Raw genomic sequence first — 21,215 nt, forward strand, 5'->3', positions numbered from 1 at the left:
AGATGGGCACTTCTCCTGTGTGCCCTGACTGGGAATTGAACCCAGGACTTCCACACTCCAGGCTGACGCTCTACTGTTGAGCCAATCGGCCAAGGCCTTCCAGTGCTGTACTTTGAAGCATTATGGTCAGTTTTATGTTCCAGCATAAACCAGCTTATATAATTTATTCATGTTTCAGACCTATTTTAGAAAAACTGGGAAATATTTCAAAGGAAAAAATTACCATCGTCACTATCTTGGATAATCACTGTCAATATTTATATTCATCTTTTTCTGTGACTTTACTTGTGGTAACATGGTTGTGATAATACCACGAAGATAGTTCTAGATTCATTTTTTTCTTTTTATTTTTTTAAGTGAGAGGAGTGGAGGTAGACTCCTGCATGTGCCCTGACAGGGATCCACATGGCAACCCCTGTCTGGGGCTGACACTCAGACCAGCTGAGCTATCCTCAGCGCCTGGGGCTGATGCTGGAACCAGTGGATCCACTGGCTGCGAGAGAGGAAGTGAGAAGGGGGAGTGGGAGGGGAAGAGAAGCAGATGGTCACTTCTCACGTGTGCCCTGACTGAGGATCGAACCCGGGACTCACTCATGGGGCCAATGCTCTATCCATTGTAGATCCATTCTTAGTCATGATGAGAGCTTTTTCACCCATATCATTCAGAATTCTCTGCAAGTTTGAGTTTTGAGGTGGTCCGGTATTTCATTTTATGGATCTGTCAACATTTGTGTGCATCTATTTTTGCTAGTTTGTGTTGTTTATACATAACTGCAATAAAAATCCCGAACGTGCTTTGAAACCACATTTCCAGAAACATCCGCCGCTTCCTTTGAGGCAAGGCGCTCCTGTCCTGCTAGCAGAGGTAGAACGGAGCAAAGCCCCTTCACAGGTGCCATGGAAGCAGCCTTCTGGACTGTGCTGCGCCTGCCTGTCACACTGATGCTCTCTGTTCTCTTCCTTTCAGGAACATCCTCCCTTGGCTTAAGAAGTATGGGACCAACCCCAGCAATGGCGAGGTAGGGGAGGAGGTGCAGGAGCTAAGTGACGCCAGTGAACGCTGTCCTCTCACCCATCCTTTGGTTCTATTTCAGATGGTCGGGGTGGGGTGCTCATTCCTACAGAGAGCCCTTTCTTTCAGATGTCTGTTGTGTTCTTTCTCTTCTTTTGTCACTGAAAGTGTGGCCATCAGTGTTTTTCTGTGAGATCTGTTGCTGGGAGCCACTGGGGCTTCTGACAGCATTCCTATTGCTGCCCATGCCCGTGTGATTGGCTTGTTTGCAGGGTACGTAGCCTTCCCTGGCGTCAAGGCCCTGTCTGCCTCTGAGGAGCAGCCAGTGTCGAGTCTGGGACGCCTCTGCTGGGGAGGTCTGCGCTTGCTCTGTCAATGGTGATTTCCAGGCCCCGCTCTGTCCTCAAGCTCCCTCGTATTTTCTTGTCCACACCTGTCCTCATGTCCTCTGTCTCTTTCCCCAGTGAACATTGTCATTTGGTTGCATGTGGACCACTTTTTGTTACTTGGGTTTGCTCCACAGATGCTCGATGTGGCTCCAAGCCATATAGGTTGCTCTTGGCTTGGCCACCTGCCAGGTCCAAAGTGACGAATGGCAGCTAACACATGGTTGGCTTGGTCCCATGTTACTTCTCAGGGCCCGAGGAGGAGCATATTGTGTTTGTGTGTGTGTGGGGGGGTGTCTCTGTGTTGTCGTGGACCCAGGGTGTCTGACCTGAAGGAGACAGGCTCTCTGGTGGGAGCAGCCTTGGAGCAAGGACCCCATCCTCTGTCCTGGAGTCTAATGCTCCACTACCCAGCCGTGTGGGGGTAGTTTAGTGAAAGAACAAGGAAAAAAGCCAGGTATGGGACTGGTGGAGGGGAGGGGCCACTGCAGGAGAGGGAAGACTCAGGGCTGCAGCTTGACTCAGGGACCCAGCCCTGGGATACCCACCAAGTTTATCCTTTGGGCCCTGCTGAGGCAGGGCCAGCTTCATCCGATTGGGTGGCAGTCGGTACAGGGACCGGGGCCCTGAGTCAGGTGCTCCCAGGGGGCAGTGTTACCTTCCGGTCCCAGGGTCTCTCCACAGTCCCCTCTACTTCCTCCAGCCAAGGCCTCCCACCAGGGCTGCTGCTTTTCTCTCGCTGTCTGGAGTTTGTTCTATTACGAAATTTCCTGTAGAAGAGGCAAACTGCAAACACCCAGAAATGTTAAAACAGAGCCACCCATCACAACTGCTCTTAGCGTTTGGGTATATATTTTTTTCTTCCACTTTTTAGTATTTTATCTTTCTTAAATAGTTATACAACCGAAGAATAAGGTAAACTTCACCCAGCTGAAGAAATATATATATATATATTTTTTATTTTTATTTTTTAAAGAGACAGAGTCAGAGTGAGGGATAGTCAGGGACAGACATACAGGAACAGAGAGAGATGAGAAGCATCAATCGTTTTTCGTTGCGCATTGCGACACCTTAGTTGTTCATTGATTGCTTTCTCATATGTTCCTTGACCATGGGCCTTCAGCAGACCGAGTAACCACTTGCTTGAGCTATCAACCTTGGGTCCAAGCTGGTGAATTTTTGCTCAAACCAGATGAGCCTACACTCAAGCTGGCAACCTCGGGGTCTCGAACCTGGGTCTTCCGCATCCCAGTCTGATGCTCTATCCACTGTGCTACCGCCTGGTCAGGCTATTTTTTTTTTATAAATAAATTTTTATTAATTTTAATGGGGTGACATCAATAAATCAGGGTACATATATTCAAAGAAAACATGTCCAGGTTATCTTGTCATTCAATTATGTTGTATACCCATCACCCAAAGTCAGATTGTCCTCTGTCACCTTTTATCTAGTTTTCTTTGTGCCCCCCCCAACCACCACACTCTTGTCCATGTCTCTTAGTCTTGTTTTTATGTCCCACCAATGTATGGAATCATGCAGTTCTTGTTTTTTTTCTGATTATTTCACTCTGTATAATGTTATCAAGATCCCACTGTTTTTTTTTTTCTTTTCTTTTCTTTCATTTTTCTGAAGCTGGAAACAGGGAGAGACAGTCAGACAGACTCCCGCATGCGCCCGACCGGGATCCACCCGGCACGCCCACCAGGGGCGACGCTCTGCCCACCAGGGGGCGATGCTCTGCCCATCCTGGGCGTCGCCATGTTGCGACCAGAGCCACTCTAGCGCCTGAGGCAGAGGCCACAGAGCCATCCCCAGCGCCCGGGCCATCTTTGCTCCAATGGAGCCTTGGCTGCGGGAGGGGAAGAGAGAGACAGAGAGGAAAGCGTGGCAGAGGGGTGGAGAAGCAAATGGGCGCTTCTCCTGTGTGCCCTGGCCGGGAATCGAACCCGGGTCCTCCGCACGCTAGGCCGACGCTCTACCGCTGAGCCAACTGGCCAGGGCAAGATCCCACTATTTTGTTGTAAGTGATCCAATGTCATCATTTCTTCTAGCCGAATAGTATACCACAGTGTATATGTGCCACATCTTCTTTATCCAGTCTTCTATTTTTTTTTTTTTACAGTGATTAAAGCCTGTAAGCAAACTCTTGGCCAATACAGCAAGAATCCATAAAAGAGTAGTGTCTTTAACTTGTTCACCAAGTCCAAGTTGGCCCCAACACCATGCCAAATCCCTGCAAATGCAACCCAACCCCAGTTCAGTCCATTAGGAGCTGTCACAAGGAGCAGGAGTCCAGGAAAAGTCCACATCCAGGAAAAGTCCGCATGGCACTGGAATTGTTGTCACAATTCTATACTTTGCAGCTCATGTCCAAGTCCCAATGACCGCTGCTTCTAGCTGGTAATGATTCAGGTAGACTGGAAAAGCCATCTGCAGCATGTGTGGAGATGGAGCTTCTGTTCTCCTCTGCCTGGAGAGATGAGACCAGGTTGCTTTTCCCTGGAGCTCTGCGACTGTGGCATGGTAAAGAGAACCTTGGGATACACTAAGCAGTCTCGGTGTGGCTTCTTCAGTGTTCCTTGGTTGAAGAGTCCTCTTAGTTTAGTCCAAAGTTGGTTTTTCCAGATGATAGTTCTTAAATTAGTTTGTAATCCACTTTGGTTCTGGGAGGTGGATGTTGGTATGTCCGCCTACTCTGTTGCCATCATGTCTTCCTTGAAAAATATATTTTCTTAAAGTAGAGGAGGGAAGATTGACTTCCACATGTGCCCTAACCAGGATCCTCCTGGCAACCCCCATCTAGTACCAATGCTTGAATTAACTGAGCTATTTTTAGCACCTGAGGCTGATGCACTGGATCAACCAAGCTGTCCTTAGTGTCCAGAGTTGATGCTCCAACCAGTGGAGCCACTGGCTACTGGAAAGGAAAAGAGAGAGAAGGGAGAGAGGGAGGGGAAGAAAAGCCGATGGTCTCTTCTCATGTGTGCCCTGATGGGGGATTGAACACAGTACATCCAAATGCTGGGCCAACACTCTACCCACTGAGCCAACCAGCCAGGGCCAGAAATACGTTGGTTTTTTGTTTGTTTGTTTTAGTGATAGAGACAGAAAGTGAGGGACAGACAGGAAGGAAGAGAGATGAGAAGCATCAGTTCTTTATTGCAGCACCTTTGTTGTTCATTGATTGCTTTCTCATATGTGCCTTGACCGAGGCTCCAGCAGAGCCAAGCAACCTTGGGCTTTGAGCCAGCAACATTTGGGCTCAAGCCAGCGACCATGGTGTCATATCTATGATTCCACCCTCAAGCCAGCAACCCAGTGCTCAAGCCGACGACCTTGGGATTCCAAACCTGGGTCTTCAGCATCCCAGGCCGATGCTCTATCCACTGTGCCACTGCCTGGTCAGGCAGTACATTGTTTTTTTATTTCAGAGATAATCAGTGCTTGCCATGAAACTGTCTAAACATCACAGAGTCTAAACAAACTGCCTGACCTGTGGTGGCGCAGTGGATAAAGCGTCGACCTAGAAATGCTGAGGTTGCTGGTTCAAAACCCTGGGCTCACCTGGTCAAGGCACATATGGGAGTTGATGCTTCCTGCTCCTCCCCTCCTTCTCTCTCTCTCTCTCTCTCTCACCTCTCTAAAATTAATGAATATAAACAAACCTCCCCCTCTGCCTTGGTCTAAGATTTTTAGCCTCTAGCCTGTATGTCAACCCCTGTGCTTGGGGTTGATTTGCTAGCTCAGGCTGGGATTCTGTTTATAGTCCACTTATCTAGGTTTCCTCAGATTCCTCAGATCGGTACCTGTGCTCTTTCCTCCTGTGAATGCTTTTCCAGTCAGTCTGTGTCACTCAGCCTCAGTGCTTATTTTTTGGTTTTGTTTATTGATTTTAGAGAAAGGGAGGTAGACAGAAACATTGATCTGTTCCTGTTTGTGCCCTGACCAGGCATCAAACCGGTAACCTTTGTGTATCTGCATGATGCTCTAACCCACTGTTATTCGGCTAGAGGGCAGCACACCTTCATATTAGCCACTAATTATGAATTTTACTTCTTCCAGAAACTGGATGGACGGGCCCTGATCAAGCTGAACTTTGCAAAGAACAATGAAGGTAAGGGATCTCTTTTGCAGCCAATTCAAAGACTGGCCCGCAGAACCTGGCTGCAGTCTCTTACCATATTCTCTGCAGAACTAGTTGTTCCTTTCTGATCAGGATGGATACTTGCTTTTAATTGCTCAGAGCTGTAACATAATTTTTTCTTAAAGGACCAGGTACTTTTTAAAGCTGAGGGTGGAGGGGTGAAACCTTGGGTTTGGGTATTTCTTCCCACAAAGGCATTTGGGCCATGTGAGCCTCTGGTAGCCTTTGTGGGCACAAGTGAGCCCTGTGGCTCTGGTCTGCTTGTGCCTGGAGGCAGAAGCTGTGCAGGCTGAGAGGCCTGGGGCCGGCAGTCAGGTAGTGCATTTACGGGTCTGATAGATTTGCCTGGTGGCTCTTGGGCTGGGCTTCTCCTCACCATGGGTCAGCAGTTGGGAGGAAGACTTCCCAGTGGGGGTCCTTCTGCTATATATACCTGTATGTCCCTCTCATCCTCTCATTGGCCAGATGCCCTAGCTCAGGCAACCCCCAAGCGCACTGACCTTGCTCTTGGTTCTTTGTGGGCCTGGCATGATTCTCGGCCTGTGCAGATGCCATGGTCAAGGCTGGTGTCTATGCTCACTGGGTGTGTGCATACTGAGGAAGATGCGGAAGCACCTTGAGGCCTGACACTCATCTCTGACCCCAGAGCCTGGCCCATAGTATATGCTGGTTTATAGTGATGAATGAACAGGCCTCGGTGAAACAGAAGCACAGTGCTTCAGGGACAGTCCTGAGCGGTCAGAGAGCTCTGCCCTGGTGGCTGACTGCTGTGGGTTTCCCTGCTCAGAGATCTGTGGATTTGGGGAAGCACACAGTGTGTTCATTCAGATATTACTGAGTGCCTGCCATGTGCAGAGAGCAGAACAGGCAGATCTCTCCTGGAATGGAAGGAGCTTACATTATAATACAGGAGATCTTTTTTTTTTTTTTTCATTTTTCTGAAGCTAGAAACAGGGAGGCAGTCAGACAGACTCTCGCATGCGCCCGACCAGGATCCACCTGGCACGCCCACCAGGGGCAACGCTCTGCCCACCAGGGGGCGATGCTCTGCCCCTCCGGGGCATCGCTCTGCCGCGACCAGAGACACTCTAGCGCCTGGGGCAGAGGCCAAGGAGCCATCCCCAGCTCCCGGGTCATCCTTGCTCCAATGGAGCCTTGGCTGCAGAAGGGGAAGAGAGAGACAGAGAGGAAGGAGGGGGGGGGGGTGGAGAAGCAAATAGGCGCTTCTCCTATGTGCCCTGGCCGGGAATTGAACCTGGGTCCCCCACACACCAGGCCAACGCTCTACCGCTGAGCCAACCGGCCAGGGCCTCTGTCCTAATTTTTGCCTGTTAACAACTTTGACCTAGCAATTGATTTTTTTTTTTTTAAACAGGGACAGAGAGAGAGTCAGAGAGAGGGATAGATAGGGACAGACAGACAGGAACGGAGAGAGATGAGAAGCATCAATCATCAGTTTTTTGTTGTGACACCTTAGTTGTTCATTGATTGCTTTCTCATATGTGCTTTGACCATGGGCCTTCAGCAGACCGAGTAACTCCTTGCTGGAGCCAGCGACCTTGGGTCCTAGCTGGTGAGCTTTTGCTCAGACCAGATGAGACCGCATTCAAGCTGCCAACCTCGGGGTCTCGAACCTGGGTCCTCGGCATCCCAGTCCGACGCTCTATCCACTGCACCACCGCCTGGTCAGGCATGCTTTTACTTTTAATTGAAATTTTTAGACACATGAGAGTAGAGAGAATTACTACAATGACTCCTGGCCCATATCCATCACCAGCCATATCCATCTTATCAATTCACAGCCTGTGTGATGTTATCTGTGCTCCCACTCCACCTGCTTCAGTGATTTTCAAGCAAATTCCAGACAGTGTATCATTTTGTATTTAAATATTTCAGTGTGTATCATTAAAAGATAAGGACTTAAAAAACAATCACAAATACCTAAAAAATTAACAGGAAAATTCCGTAATATCATCAACTATCTAGCCAGTGGTGAAATTTCCAGAATGCTATCATATTATTTTTTTATAGTTTTCAAATTAGGATTTTTAAAAAGACCACAAATACATGTGGTCAGTATCTCCAAGTCTCTTAATCTCTTGAGTGTCCTGCCTTCCCCACTTTTGCAGTTTATTTGTTGGGATTTATTTGAACAGGCTCTACCTGTAGGAGTTGGGGGAGTAGGAGCAGGGAGCAGCAGGAGTTATTGCAGTATCCCAGGTGACAGGGTGAGGGATGTGGCAAGGTCTGAAGTGGAAGAGGAGGCCGGGGCATTGTTGTTAGTTGGGGCTGGGGCTGATGGAGCAGACACCTCTGAGTAGGGCCATGAGGGGCTGGGACTTGCAGGATGAGCAGGAGTTTCCTAGTGGTTTTGGAGGAGGGGGACTGAGCAGCTGGGGTCCCTTTGGGCCCCACTCTGGGCACTCTGATGTAGGGTTCTGTCTCCTCCCTTTCTCTGACCTCAGACCTGTCTCTGACTGGTCTCTCTGTGTCTCTGACTGGTCTCTCTGTGCATACCTTCTCCCTAGGGAAGTACCACTGCCCAGTGCTGTTTACCGTGTTCACCAACAACACCCATATTGTAGCCATCAGGACCACTGGCAATGTCTATGCCTACGAGGTAGGTTCTCGGGAACTGTGTCACATAAGGCTCTTAAGGTGTGTGCTCCTGGGAACCCTGGTCTGGGCTCTGGGATTGCACTGGGTGCAGCTGTCCCTTGGGGTCAACATTCTGAGACATCGGCACAGTCTAGAACAGGCAGGGCCTTCCTGTGACCGCTGTGACTCTGGACCTGAAACCTGGGTAGTTCCTTTGTACCTGTGGGTCCTCCCCACAGTCATCTTCAGAGAAGACTCTTGGCCCTGGAAGGAAACCTATGCTCTGAAGGCAGGCTCCAGGGCTTTGAGGGGAGTCCTGAGCACCCCAGTTCCTGGCAGGGTCTCCAGGAGGAAGCAGATGCAGGCTGGTGGGCAGGTATGTGGGAGAGGAACCCCGGTTTCCACACCAGTTCTCTAGGCGTGCCAGCAGTGGGTAGAGTGCAGGGCCCAGGGCCTATGTTGCGGGAGGTCCTCTCTGAACTGTTTTCATGCCTGTCCCTGGCTGTCGGCAGGGTCCAGGTGGCCAGCACTTCCCTAGGGGTCCTGGGGTGACACCTTGCCTGTGTGTGCATGGATGTGGGGGGGCTTGTACAGATGGGTGGCCTTCTTAAACATGTTTGCTGATCTGTAAGATGAGAGTGTCCTTTGCTCAGAGGGCTAAATTCAACTTTCTGGGGCTCAACAAACTTCACCCTCAGAGGCAGGACTGTTGCTGTGAGCCCGTGGTGGCTACACAGTAGTCCTGTCCTTTCCTCACTGCTGGAATGGTGGCGCTGTCTGGGTGAGCTCCCAGTCTGGGTCAGGGACAGCACTGTAACCGCTGGCTTCCTCCTGGCTGCAGGCAGTGGAGCAGCTAAATATCAAGGCCAAGAACTTCCGAGACCTCCTGACTGATGAGACTTTCTCCCGCCAGGACATTATCACCCTTCAGGTGGGTGTCCCTTCCTGCTATTGTTTTAAGGAGGGACCACCCCTAGAACCTTGGCATGGCTCCCCTCTGCCAGCCCTCCCTCTCCACCCAGATGCAGAGGCTTCCTCCTTCCCACTGTCTGGTTGCAGTTCCCAGCTGCTACTGGCAGTGCCCCGCCTCCTGCCTCCTTCCACTCAGCCACATGGGCCTTTGCACACGCCATGTCCTCAGTCTGGCGCTCACGTCTTGCCTTTGGTGCCTGTCCTTGCCGTGTCAGGGCCGCTCATCTCTGGCCCCAGAGCCATGTCAGCATCCGAGTGGCTTCTTTGCAGGCCTGGCTTTCTCCCCACCCTATTGAGAATGGGGTGTGTGTGTGTGCTCTGTACCCCAGCACTGGGCACTGGGTACCCCTGTCAGAGAACCCTGGCTGAGTTTATTTAAAAATATGGACTTAGGCCCTGGCCGGTTGGCTCAGTGGTAGAGGGTTGGCCTGGCATGCAGGAGTCCCGGGTTCCATTCCCGGCCACGGCACACAGGAGAAGCGCCCATCTACTTCTCCACCCTTCCCCCTCTCCTTCCTCTCTGTCTCTCTCTTCCCCTCCCACAGCCGAGGCTTTGTTGGAGCAAAAGTTTGCCCGGGCTCCATGGCCTCTGCCTCAGGCGCTGGAATGGCTCTGGTTGCAGCAGAGCGGCGCCCCAGAGGGGCAGAGCATTGCCCCCTGGTGGGCATGCCGGGTGGATCCCGGTCGGGCGCATGCAGGAATCTGTCTGACTGCCTCCCCGTTTCCAACTTCAGAAAAAACAAAAACCAAAAAAAACCCAAACAAAATACAAAAAAAATGGACTTAGAAAATCCGGGTTGACTTAGATGGGAACTGTCCCTTCTGTGGCTTGTCCCATTCTAATGAGAGGTTAGTATGCTTTCCTTCCAATGGGGTGAGTGCCCAGGGCCCAAGCACTGTGCGGTCTGTGTCTGGCAGCCAGGCTGAAGGGAGTACGGGACGGCGTGTGGGAGGGCTGAAGGTGGGCATGCCATATCTGCCCATGTTCCCTTGAGAAAACCGTCCGTTCTATGGCTGCCTAACAGCAGGGGACGCTTGCCTGCTGTGTGCCAGAGAAAAGCAAATGCAGTTTAGTGATTTGGTGAGCAGCTGGCTACTGTTCCAGTCTCCTCCCTACGCCTGCTCGTGGCCCTGCCTGGGGCAGAGCCTTCTCACCACCCCTGGCACCTGTCCCCTGCTAGCGCCCCCGGGCCTCTGTGCAGCCACAGACCTCTCCCTTCCTGGCCCAGAACCCTCGTGCCGCCCAGCTCTCCTTTGCTGCCCGGGGCGACTGTGTGGCCTATAGCCTAGAGCCCCGCTGTGCTGCTGAGCTCACTTCACTATATGTGCTTTTTGTTGCAGGACCCCACCAATTTGGACAAATTCAACGTCTCCAACTTCTTTCATGTTAAGAATAACATAAAAATAATAGACCCAGGTACGGAGAGCCAAGGGTGGTCTGGGTACCAGGAGATGGGGGAAATAAGTCCGTGCTCCCTGGGCAAAGCCTCCACCTTCCTGGGGCCAGAGTCTCAATCAAGCTGAGACAGGTCTGGAATTTCCTGAGCTGACGTACACCTTCTGTGCTGATTGACAGGACTCTATGGCACAGACCTGCCCATAGGGGGCCTGATGTGGTGGGTGCCAGCAGGCCCTCATGCCTTAGTGTTCACAGCCTCATGCAGGAGAGGCCTGGACACCTCGTCATTCCCACTCAAGACTCAGTTGCAGAGGCCCTTGAGGCTGCTTTCCTGTCTAGGCCCTCAGGATGGGGCCCTGTCTTTGCTATTTAGAAATTGTCTCTGTTCTCATAGCAGGGGTGGGTGGTTAGACAGGCAGGTGGGTTCCATGAGGGGTGGTGAGTATGGGCACCGTTTAGCCAGCTGGTCATCACCAGGGTCCTGTGAGCAGAGCTCTTTCTGAAAGCTGTTGGGGCCACAGCTGGGCTGGGGACAGAGACGAAAGTTGACTCCAGCAGAAGCCTTGGTGGGTAGACTGCTCCCCTTCTGGGATGTTCCCTCACTCCCTAAACACACCTCCCTGGGTTTGCAGCAACTGCGAAGGTGTTACTCTGATGGAGGGTTGACCTATGTCTTGGTCCAGGACTTCTGCTGGTGCAGCCAGTGGCCTCTTGTCTCCATCTTGCACATCTGGGGACATTCCTGGGGGCTCAGCTGCTCAGAGCCACCATGCTGTTTTGTAGATGAAGAAAAGGCGAAACAGGACCCATCATATTATTTGAAAAATACAAACACTGAGACCCGAGAGACACTGCAAGAGCTCTACAAGGAGTTCAAAGGGGACGAGGTCCTGGCGGCCACCATGAAAGCCCCAGAGAAGAAGAAGGTGGACAAGCTGAATGCTGTGAGTAGGTGGAGGGCCATGTAGCTGCCAGCTCAGGCCACCCCCCTCATTATGGTGCCCTGGAGTGGTTCTGAGACACACTTGGAGGGAAAGCAGCTAGGACCCCAGAGCCAAGGTGCTTGGGGGCCCAGAGGACAGCTGCAGTTGGGGTGACAGCTGGGTATGCTGAGGACCACATGAGTGGTCTACATCCTGGTCTGGCTCAATCTGGGGAGCCTGGAGCAGACACACGGGGTGGACTGCTGCCGGCTGGCTGGGGAGGTGCCATGTGATGCAGTGGCCTTGGGCGTGCAGGTCTGTGGAAAAGGATGTCCCATGGGGACACTGCCCTGCAGAGCTGGTCATTTGGTGCCCAGAGCAAGCCCAGGGAGAGGTGGTGGGGGCATTTCAGGGCTACTGTGGTGCGAAGGGGAGGGAAGAAGTGTTGCCAGTGGCAGTGATGGCAGCAAGATTGTGCCCTGGTCTTTCAGGCCCCAAAGCTGCCCCTTCAGCCCGGTGAGCTGAAGCTGGGTGTGGGGAGGAGGGGCTCTGAGGCTCCCTCCTTGGAGTGTTCAGCAAAATTTACAAAGGAAGAAAAGGTTTGTTCATAATTCCACCACTTTAACACAGTAGCTGTTAGCATTTTGGAGAACTTCCTTCTGATGGAGAGAAATTTCTCTTATTTTTTCCTTCTGCCTAAGATGAAAACAATATTTATTGGGGCTTATGTTTTCCTGATTAAATATATAATGTGTTTATTGTAGAAACTAAAAACTTTTTTAGAGAGAGAGACAGGCAGGGGGAGAGATGAGAAGCATCAACTCGTAGTTGTATCACTTTAGTTGTTCATTGATTGCTTCTTATACATGCCTTGACCAGGGGGCTCCAGCCAAGCCAGCGACTATGGGATCATGTCTATGATCCCATGCTCAAGCCAGTGACCCCCTGCTTAAGCTGGTGAGCTTGCACTCAAGCCAGTGACCTCGGGGTTTCAAACGTGGGACCTCAGCGTCCTAGGTTGATGTTCTTTCTATCCACTTTGCCACCACCAGTCAGGTGAAACTAAAAACTTAAAAAAAAAATTATTGGCCCTGGCTGGTTGACTCAGTGGTAGAGCCCAGCCTGTGGAAGTCCTGGGTTCAATTCCCAGACAGGGCAACAAGAAGTGCCCATCTGCTTCTCCACCCTTCCCCCTCTCCTTTCTCTCTCTTTCTTCCCCTCCTGCAGCCAAGGCTCCATTGGAGCAAGTTGGCCGGGCATGGAGGATGGCTCCATGGCCTCTGCCCCAGGTGCTTGAATGGCACAGTTTGCAACAGAGCATCGCCCCCTAGTAGGCAAACCGGGTGGATCCTGGTCAGGCGCATGCGGGAGTCTGTCTCTCCGCCTCCCCACTTCTCACTTCAGAAAAACGCAAAATAATAATAATTATTTATTTTAGAGGAAGAGAGAGAGAGAGAGAAATAATGATCTGTTTCTTTATATGCCTTGACCAGGGATCAAACTGGCAACTTCTGTGTATGGGATGATGCTCTAACCAGTTAAGCTATCTGGCCAGGTCTAGAAACTGAAAACTTTTGAAAAGAAACTAGAAGCCCTTCGTTCCTTAGGGCCTTGGGGAAAGATCAGTTTGAGCTAGGCCATCCTGTTCTCCAGGAGGTTCCTGGTGGTGTCTTTGGGTGGTGGCCAGGGACACCTACCTGGAGGAGAGGTGCCAAGCAGGGGCCTCAGCACTGGGGACAGCTGGCTTCCATGTCCCCAGTCCACCAGCCTCCCAGGGTGCTACTGATGTGCCTGTGTGGTTTCTCGGCAGGCCCACTATTCCACCGGGAAGGTTAGTGCCTCCTTCACCTCCACAGCCATGGTTCCAGAGACCACACATGAAGCAGGTAACTGCCTTCGCTTCTTCCTCCCCAGTAGTGCTGCCAGTAGCGGCTGAGGCAGGTTCCCTGCTTCCCTGTCCTCAACTTCTGGGCTTTGTGGGTTCTTAGCAGCTCAGGGAACGTGGAGAGACAGACACTTGGAAGGTGTGTTTGTGTCTGTGGTGGGGGTGGCTATAGTGAGCGCTAGGCTAGGGGAAGGAGGCCCTCCCTGCTCTGTCCTGTCTGCTGCGGTCCCCACCTTGGCCTCTTCCCAGGCTGCTCATGGGCACCTTAGCCCTCCACCAAAGCCACCATTAGCCCTGGCCGGTTGGCTCAGTGGTAGAGCATCGGCCTGGCGTGCAGAAGTCCCGGGTTCGATTCCCGGCCAGGGCACACAGGAGAAGCGCCCATCTGCTTCTCCACCCCTCCCCCTCTCCTTCCTCTCTGTCTCTCTCTTCCCCTCCCGCAGCGAGGCTCCATTGGAGCAAAGATGGCCCGGGCACTGGGAATGGCTCCTTGGCCTCTGCCCCATGCGCTAGAGTGGCTCTGGTCTCGACAGAGCGACGCCCCGGAGGGGCAGAGCATCGCCCTCTGGTGGGCGTGCCGGGTGGATCCCGGTCGGGCGCCTGCGGGAGTCTGTCTGACTGTCTCTCCCCGTTTCCAGCTTCAGAAAAATACAAAAAAAAAACACCACCATTATCGTCCCCAAGCCGTCTTCCTCTTGTGTTTTTGGCCTGTCAGGTCCCCAGCCCACCCCTCCTCACTCACTCCCACCCTTGGGCTCTCCCCAGAGCTGGGGCTGAGGTCCAGGCCTTTGCGCCTGGTGTGGGGTGTAGCTCTGTTTGGCTTGAGGGAAGGCATAGAGTTTGAACCTCTGCGTGCAGCTGCCATTGACGAGGACGTGCTGCGCTACCGGTTTGTGAAGAAGAAGGGCTATGTGCGGCTGCACACCAACAGGGGTGACCTCAACCTGGAGCTGCACTGCGACATGGTGGGTGTTGGCCATCCCCTCCCCTGCCCACGGTGATTTCCAGGGTCTTACACGGGGAGCTGCACTTAGGATGTGCTTGTAGTAGAAGAGTCTGTCCTCCAGAAGGGGTGGGTGCCCCATTCCCTCCCCAGAAGGGACTGTCAGCCATGGGCCGCGGGTCAGCCCAAGCCGGGCGTGCACAGGCGCTGCCGTCTCCCTGCAGCCCTCGCTCCCGGGCTCTGCGGCTGCAGTGTCAGGCAGGGCAGCTGACCCTCTTCTGCTGCAAGGTCAGGACTTGGGTGACATTTGTGACTCTCCTTTGGGCGCTTTATGCCTCACAGAAGTATCTGGGCTATTTTGCAGACGCCAAAGACCTGTGAAAACTTCATCAAGCTCTGTAAGAAGCAGTATTACGATGGCACCATTTTCCACAGATCCATTAGGAACTTTGTGGTGAGTGACGTGGTTCAGTGTTGGCCTCACGGGGCCAGAGGAATCCCGGAGGTGACTTCTGTTGTACTTGGGAGCCCTGAGTGCCCAGCTTGGCCACAACGCGCTTGTGCAGAGATGTGGCCTGGAAGGCCTCTGACCTCACCAAGAGCTGAGCTCTCTTTGAGCCCATCTGGTAGGTGAGGAGTTGCTTCCATCAGGTGGCAGTGGCCACCTGCAGCAGGGCCTCAGGGTCATGGGCATGGCTGGCTCACTGACTTTTGATTTTCTTGCAGATCCAGGGCGGTGACCCCACTGGCACAGGCACAGGTAGGTACTGGTGCTGGGGTCCCTGGGCAGCTTTGGCTGCCCATGGGCCATGAGGGGGTAGGTGAGTGGGGCTGTGCTGAGTTCCAGGTGTGAAATCGGACCAGCTGCAAGGATGTTGTGTGGCCTTGGGCCCACCTGTTTTCTCACTTTGAGATGGTTATAGACGTGATAGATGGAAGTGGGAGTGTGCTCATGAGCACCTTAGCCCTCCACCTGTCGCTTCCTCCACAGGCCTCCAGGGCCTCCATCTTTGTCAGTGGACCAAGGGATGTTTCGGGGAGCCCACACCAGAGGAAGGTTGCGCCCTGCCCCAGATGTCTGGCTGCCCTTACACTGCCTCTCAAAGCACCCCCTCAGCTTGTTAGCTGCTTGGGCCCGGGTCTAGTCCTTGTCCCTCACCCGAGAGGGTAAGCAAAAGCAACGTGTGGCCTTGGCTCTTAACTCTCTGTTCTTAGGCCAGGCCACATGCAGGGGCTTCAAGGGGCCCTCAGGGCCAGGGCTGCCCTCCAAGGTGCCCGTGCCCCAGATACAGCCCCAGCAGTACCTTGTGCCCCTTGATACTCAGCATAGCTTTCTGGAGCTGGGCTGCAACCTTCTGGCCATACTCAGTGAGGACCTAGTCATTCTTGCTGCCAGCCATGCTCCTTTCTCTTCCAGGTGGAGAGTCGTACTGGGGAAAACCATTCAAAGATGAGTTCCGGCCCAACCTCTCGCACACAGGCCGGGGTATCCTCAGCATGGCCAACTCGGGGCCCAACACCAACAAGTCTCAGTTGTGAGTTGCTGGGTGTCTACGGGATGGGTCTGCAGAGGTGGTCTGGGGCTCCCTTCAGCATTGCCCTGAAGGCTCTGCTTGACTTGAATCCAGTCAAGGTGTGCAGCGCCCCTTGGGGAGGTGAACTCACACTCGACACAGCCCAGACTAGCCCTGCCTGAACGCAGATTGCGTGCACCTATGTGTAGAACAAGTCAGCAGGCAGCACTGGGCCTTGAGGCGTGTGCCTGTGAAGGAGTGTCAGAAGGAGCTCCTGGAAGATGCAGGAAGGCTTCCTGGAGAGGGCACCAGAGGAAGCAGATGGGGGTGTGGCAGGGAGGGGGCGTGGCGCAGGAGGGGCTGGAATCCAGGTCGGGCTTGAGCAGTCATTGACTGTGGTGCATCTATAGAAGTGGGTACTTGGTAAGGCTTCGAGCATTCTGCTTTGAACATTTGTGTCAGCTGCCTGGGACACCCACCTTGTTCCTGGTGGGTCTGACTTTAGGTACTGAAAGAATGGGCTAGAAGTGTAGGCCTGAATGTCCCCATGTCCAGACACATAAAGGGGGAGGTGAGGGGCCTCCAGGAGCAAGTGTGGGGAGAGGGCGGCTGGGTCAGCCTGGCACAGGTAGCAGTGGAGGGGTGTCTGCGAGGCCAAGTGGGGAGGCTCCTGGCTCCTTTCCTCTCTCCTGTGCAGTCGTACATTATGTCTCTGTATAAATTGGGATCAGATTCTGGACTCTATTCTATTGCATGTTATTCCTGCACCTATGTTATACATACTTGATTATATTCTCTGTAGGAAGTTTTGGAGGCAGGCCCACGCTCACAATTTTCACTTTATTTTTTGGCTCTACTTTGTTTTTAGTCTTTGACGTAAACTGTTAAGATTTTATCTAGAGCTTTGAAAATTCTACTGGGAGTCTAGTTAGAATGACGTGATATCTATATTTTGTAAGGATGATGTGTATATGACATTTTCCATCTAAGAATTTGGCTTTTCACTATGCATGTGTTTATTTTCTAATTTGACTTTATAGTTTTCCCCTCCTGGTGGCTGTGCACTGGGTTTTCTCCTGGGGGGGGGGGCAGAGGCCCCAGTGCCCTGGGTGACCCTGTGGTTGACAGGCTGCCCAGGACAGGCTGGGTATGGAGGCTGTGCACACACCTGAGCAGCTTCCTGGAACAGGCTTAGGACCTGTGTGTGTCCTGGTTTGTGCCCTGTGGCTGTGGGGCTGAGACGGGCCAGGCGGGGAAGTTCCAGGTGCTCCCTGACCCTCCTGTCCTCCTCCCCAGCTTCATCACCTTCCGCTCCTGCGCTTACCTCGACAAGAAGCACACCATCTTCGGGCGGTAAGAGAAGCTACTGCGTGAGGGTGTTGCAAGGGTGGGCTTCCCCAGCTGGGGCCTCTCATGCCTTTCCCTAGGCGCAGTCCTACCTTTGCCCTCTTGACGGTCCTTGCTGAGGTCATGGCTGTGCACAAGCAGGGACTTTGGGCTTCTGTGTTGGACAGGGGACCTTGGCTAAGGAGAGGAGGCCAGCTCCAGCCCTGCCTGGTGGCTGTCCTGCCCAAACTCTCAGGTTCTCCTTTAGACGACCCAGAACCACATGCCTGGACCACCTCCCGCTTTTCTCTCCATCCTCTGGTCCAGGGGTTAGGAGACTTTCCTGTGAAGGCCAAGGTGGTATCTCCAGCTTTGTGGCCTCACGGTCTCTGTCACACTGTTAGCTTTGTGATTGCAGCGCAAAAGTAGGTCCAGTGTAGAAGCAATGGGTGCTGTCTCCTAATAAGACCTGACTGGTGGTCAGCCTGCTGGACTGGCCTCTCAGGTCCTCATCTCCTGGCCCACAGCCCTGTCCAGGCCCTGCAGGTCTTTCTGCAGTCAGTCTGCTGTACCCTCACCTGTGTGAGGCCTTCATGGGCCAGCAGCATGGGTCTGCCCTCAGCCCCTCTTCCTAGCATGCCACGGGGACTTGGCCTTTGGAGATATCCTGAACCAGGCCTGTTGAGGCTCCCTGTCCCTCTGCTGCAGGGTTGTTGGGGGCTTTGACACACTGACAGCAATGGAGAATGTGGAGAGTGACCCCAAAACTGACCGCCCTAAGGTATGTGCCCTGGGAAAACAGAGGGGCCACTCCTCGGTCTCAGCTAGGCAGGTTCTGGGGCAGGGGTCCCCATACTTTTTACACAGGGGGCCAGTTCACTGTCCCTCAGACCGTTGGAGGGCCGCCACATACTGTGTTCCTCTCACCACCAATGAAAGAGGTGCCCCTTCCGGGAGTGCGGCGTGGGCCGTAGTTTGGGGACCCCTGCTCTGGAGCCTTTAGTCCCCTGCCCACTGTCCTCCCCTCTGTGTAGGAGGAGATCCGCATTGACTCCACCATGGTGTTCGTGGACCCCTATGAGGAGGCTGATGTTCAGGTGAGGAGGGAGCAGCCACAACACAGGGAGGGGCTTGGGGGAGCTCTAGACAGCCCAAGGGACTCGGGGCCAGCCACTGCCCTACTCCACAGATTGCTGAGGAGCGGAAGAAGACCCAGCTGGAAGCAGCAGCCCCAGAGAGCACAGTGAAGAGCCAGCCCAAGCCAGGGAGCCAGGGCCCCCCGACGTACCGCCAGGGGGTGGGCAAGTACATCAACCCAGCAGCCACGTGAGTGGGGTGGGAGTGGTGTTTCCATGGTGCACTCTGCTTACTGATTGCACAGGTCTGAGCCTGCTTGGGATTGAGCAGTGAGCCAGTGCGGGGGCCCTGACTGTAGGCTGAAGTGAAGACCAGACTTGGGGTGGGGGTGATGTGGAGACACATGGTTCCCATCTCAGACCCTGGCCCCCATAGCAGCCGGAGTCTGGCTCTTGTCTTCCCAGGAAACGTGTAGCAGACGAGGAACCATCAACCAGTGCAGCTGTTCCTGTGGCCAAGAAAAAGGCCAGCCAAGGTTTCAGGGACTTCAGCTCATGGTAGCAGCAGGCCTACTGCTCTGGACTCTGGTAGGGACATAGTGCTGGGCTTGTGTCCACGTCCCTGAGGCTTCTGCCCTCATAAGCCTGCCCTTTGGGCTGTGACTCAATAAAGCTCTTGGCTAGTGCCTGGATCCTTTTCCTGCCGTGGTAGCCCGTGGGCCCTGTCCCTCACCCAGCGCAGATATCCTGGCCCTGTTTCCAGGCCCTGGGTCTGAGTCTGGGAAGAAGGGCTGTTGTCTCCGGATGCCAGCCTTCTTCCCGCCACCCACTTTATCTTCTCAAGGACTGTTTACTCCCTGTGGTCCCCAGATCTTCTGACCCAAAGACTGGGGCGCTGAGGTCTGTATTTGACAAACCTTGGGAGCTCCTGATGCCTGTGAGGACCCTGGACTAGAACCTTGATATTTCCAAAAAACTGTTCTGTTGCCCCTTGCTTGGGTTTGCCGAGTCCAGCCCAGCAAGACCATGGGTGGTCACAGCCAGGGCCTCTGCTCGCCTCTGTGCCCGAGGACTGGCCACCTCCGCCTCAGGATAGTGATGCGACCACATGTGGAAGACGGCTGGCTCCTGATCAGTGTGCGGAGGCCCCTGCCAGCCAGCATGTCCTGTCCCTGCCTCCCCTCTACCCTCAGCCCCAGCTCTTAGGTCTTTTGAGCAGCTGAACTAGCATTTCTTAACTTAAAAGATCCCTTCCCTGATCCTGTTTTTTTTTATGATTGTCTTCAAAACCTTACCCTTACTAGCCCGTCTTGTTCATTCTGCAGCCTGCACCAGCCCAGCCTCCCTTCTGACCCTGACACTGCTACCTCAGCTTTCCTGAAGTGCCTGTGCAGGAGTGTGGGGACAGCTGCCTCCTCCCAGGACCCTTCTCCTCTCTAGCCCTGGGGCCCCAAAAGGGTCACTGTTCACCTCACAATGCCTGTGGTCCCCGGTCGGCACGGGCCACCACTCCTCTCCTGCTCATCAGGCTGAAATTCTGACAACTCCCTGGCTTTTCTTCTTTCCTGCCTCACCCGAAACCGCCCTGCCATCAGGAAGTCTCAACAGCTCTTACTCCCAGCAGGCACCTAGGATCCTCTCTTCCAGCTCTGATGCTGCCGGCAGGCCCAAGCCCCGCCTCTCACCTGCTGTGTGCACACCACACGGATGCCCAGTCAGCTGCCCACAGCCTGCTGGCCTGTTGTCTTGCTTTGGGCCAGAACTGGCTCTCCACTGTGCTGGACCCAGTACTGCACCCCACCGAAAACCTGTCCCTGTCAACAAGGCACCTGGGCCCTGTAGAGTGACTGTCTATACCGCTGCACCTTTAGCCAGACAGTGGTCCCTGACTATTTTCACAACCCCTCAACGCTACCCCTCCAAGGTACAGATGTCTGAGAACTCACCTATGGAAGGCTGTTGGCACCAGCACTCTCTCCAAGAGACTGTCTCACATGGCAGGAGAGGGCAGGCAGGGTGGGGGTGACAACTGGGTGGTGAGTACAGCACACAAGGGCTCCCAGGGGAGGAGGCCTGGCCCTTCGGCAGTTCAGAAGCAGGTGGAGACTGCAGCTTAGCCACAGGCCTGTAACTGCCCAGGCAGGCTTTTCTCGGGCCACATTCATAGCCACAAATGTACAGCAGGTCAGAACTGCCTGTGGAAAGGAGAGCCCAGACTCCTCTGCTCCTAGTGGGAGCTGAATGGCACCAGGGCACCTCCGCATCAAAGCAGAGCACTTGAGACACATGTGCTACTGAAAAAGAGACACTGAACATGGAAGCTTTATTTTTAAACCTCACACACACGAGGCCAAGGGCTGGACACTGGGAGGCCGAGGGAGGCTGTGTGCTCGTTTGGTGGTCCTGCTCCGAGGGGTGACCCTTTTGGCCAGCCTGGGCTGCAGTCCTGTGGAGCCACCCCAGAGAGCCTCTCCACCATGGGAGGACAGGCTGGCCCAGAGCCTGGGACAAATGAGGGCTTACATTTCTGTAGGTTGTTCTGGAGCTTAAATTGTAGTTTTTCAGAAATTAAAACCTCTTGGATTTTTTAAGTACCTGGTGAGGTCATCAGGTAAATTAAAGGCCTTTTGAAAAATTCTCATTTCTGATCCTTGCTAATATCTGACAGATGCCATCAAGAATAAGTGTTAAGGTATAAAAATACTATATATATGTATATATAAAATGGCAACAAAACTAAACCACATTTCTAAAGCAAATGTACTGTGCCAAAGGCTGTGGCATAGCTTTAAGTTAAATGCATTTATAATCCTGGCATCACCTCCCACCCTTCTCAAGGAAAAAAATATTTTAAATAACTTAAATAAAAGTCAGGGTGTGATACTCCAGCACATCTAGTGTGGTCTTGTGGGTGTTCTTCCCCGAAACCAAGCTTGTGCTCAGTTCATTTGGTTTCACAAGGAGCTTAGATTTTGAAGAAGACCAACAAAAAGTGGTAAGATTATTTGTATCAATTAAGAAAAGGAGGGGGCACAA

General features: G+C 53.2%; 1 protein-coding gene across 3 annotated transcripts in view; it reads left to right on the forward strand.

Annotated features, from left to right (window-relative positions):
• The window catches only part of PPIL2 (peptidylprolyl isomerase like 2), a 41,053-nt gene extending 19,983 nt beyond the window's left edge, over window positions 1-21,070 (forward strand). For 2 of the 3 annotated variants that reach the window (XM_066259956.1, XM_066259958.1), the window contains 17 exons: window positions 968-1,019; window positions 5,462-5,513; window positions 8,072-8,163; window positions 8,983-9,072; window positions 10,455-10,530; window positions 11,296-11,456; window positions 13,246-13,321; window positions 14,179-14,285; window positions 14,628-14,717; window positions 14,990-15,023; window positions 15,681-15,798; window positions 17,074-17,130; window positions 17,812-17,884; window positions 18,138-18,200; window positions 18,293-18,429; window positions 18,645-18,767; window positions 19,505-21,070. In XM_066259956.1, the coding sequence (XP_066116053.1) occupies window positions 968-1,019; window positions 5,462-5,513; window positions 8,072-8,163; window positions 8,983-9,072; window positions 10,455-10,530; window positions 11,296-11,456; window positions 13,246-13,321; window positions 14,179-14,285; window positions 14,628-14,717; window positions 14,990-15,023; window positions 15,681-15,798; window positions 17,074-17,130; window positions 17,812-17,884; window positions 18,138-18,200; window positions 18,293-18,429; window positions 18,645-18,741 (1,375 nt within the window). In that variant the 3' untranslated portion in view covers window positions 18,742-18,767; window positions 19,505-21,070. The remainder of the gene's footprint in view (window positions 1-967; window positions 1,020-5,461; window positions 5,514-8,071; window positions 8,164-8,982; window positions 9,073-10,454; window positions 10,531-11,295; window positions 11,457-13,245; window positions 13,322-14,178; window positions 14,286-14,627; window positions 14,718-14,989; window positions 15,024-15,680; window positions 15,799-17,073; window positions 17,131-17,811; window positions 17,885-18,137; window positions 18,201-18,292; window positions 18,430-18,644; window positions 18,768-19,504) is intronic. The other variant, XM_066259957.1, reaches the window with a different exon arrangement.
• Window positions 21,071-21,215: the final 145 nt, after the last annotated feature.

The sequence above is a fragment of the Saccopteryx bilineata genome, chromosome 2 (assembly GCF_036850765.1).
Source record: "Saccopteryx bilineata isolate mSacBil1 chromosome 2, mSacBil1_pri_phased_curated, whole genome shotgun sequence".
NCBI classification, from domain to species: Eukaryota; Metazoa; Chordata; class Mammalia; order Chiroptera; family Emballonuridae; genus Saccopteryx; species Saccopteryx bilineata.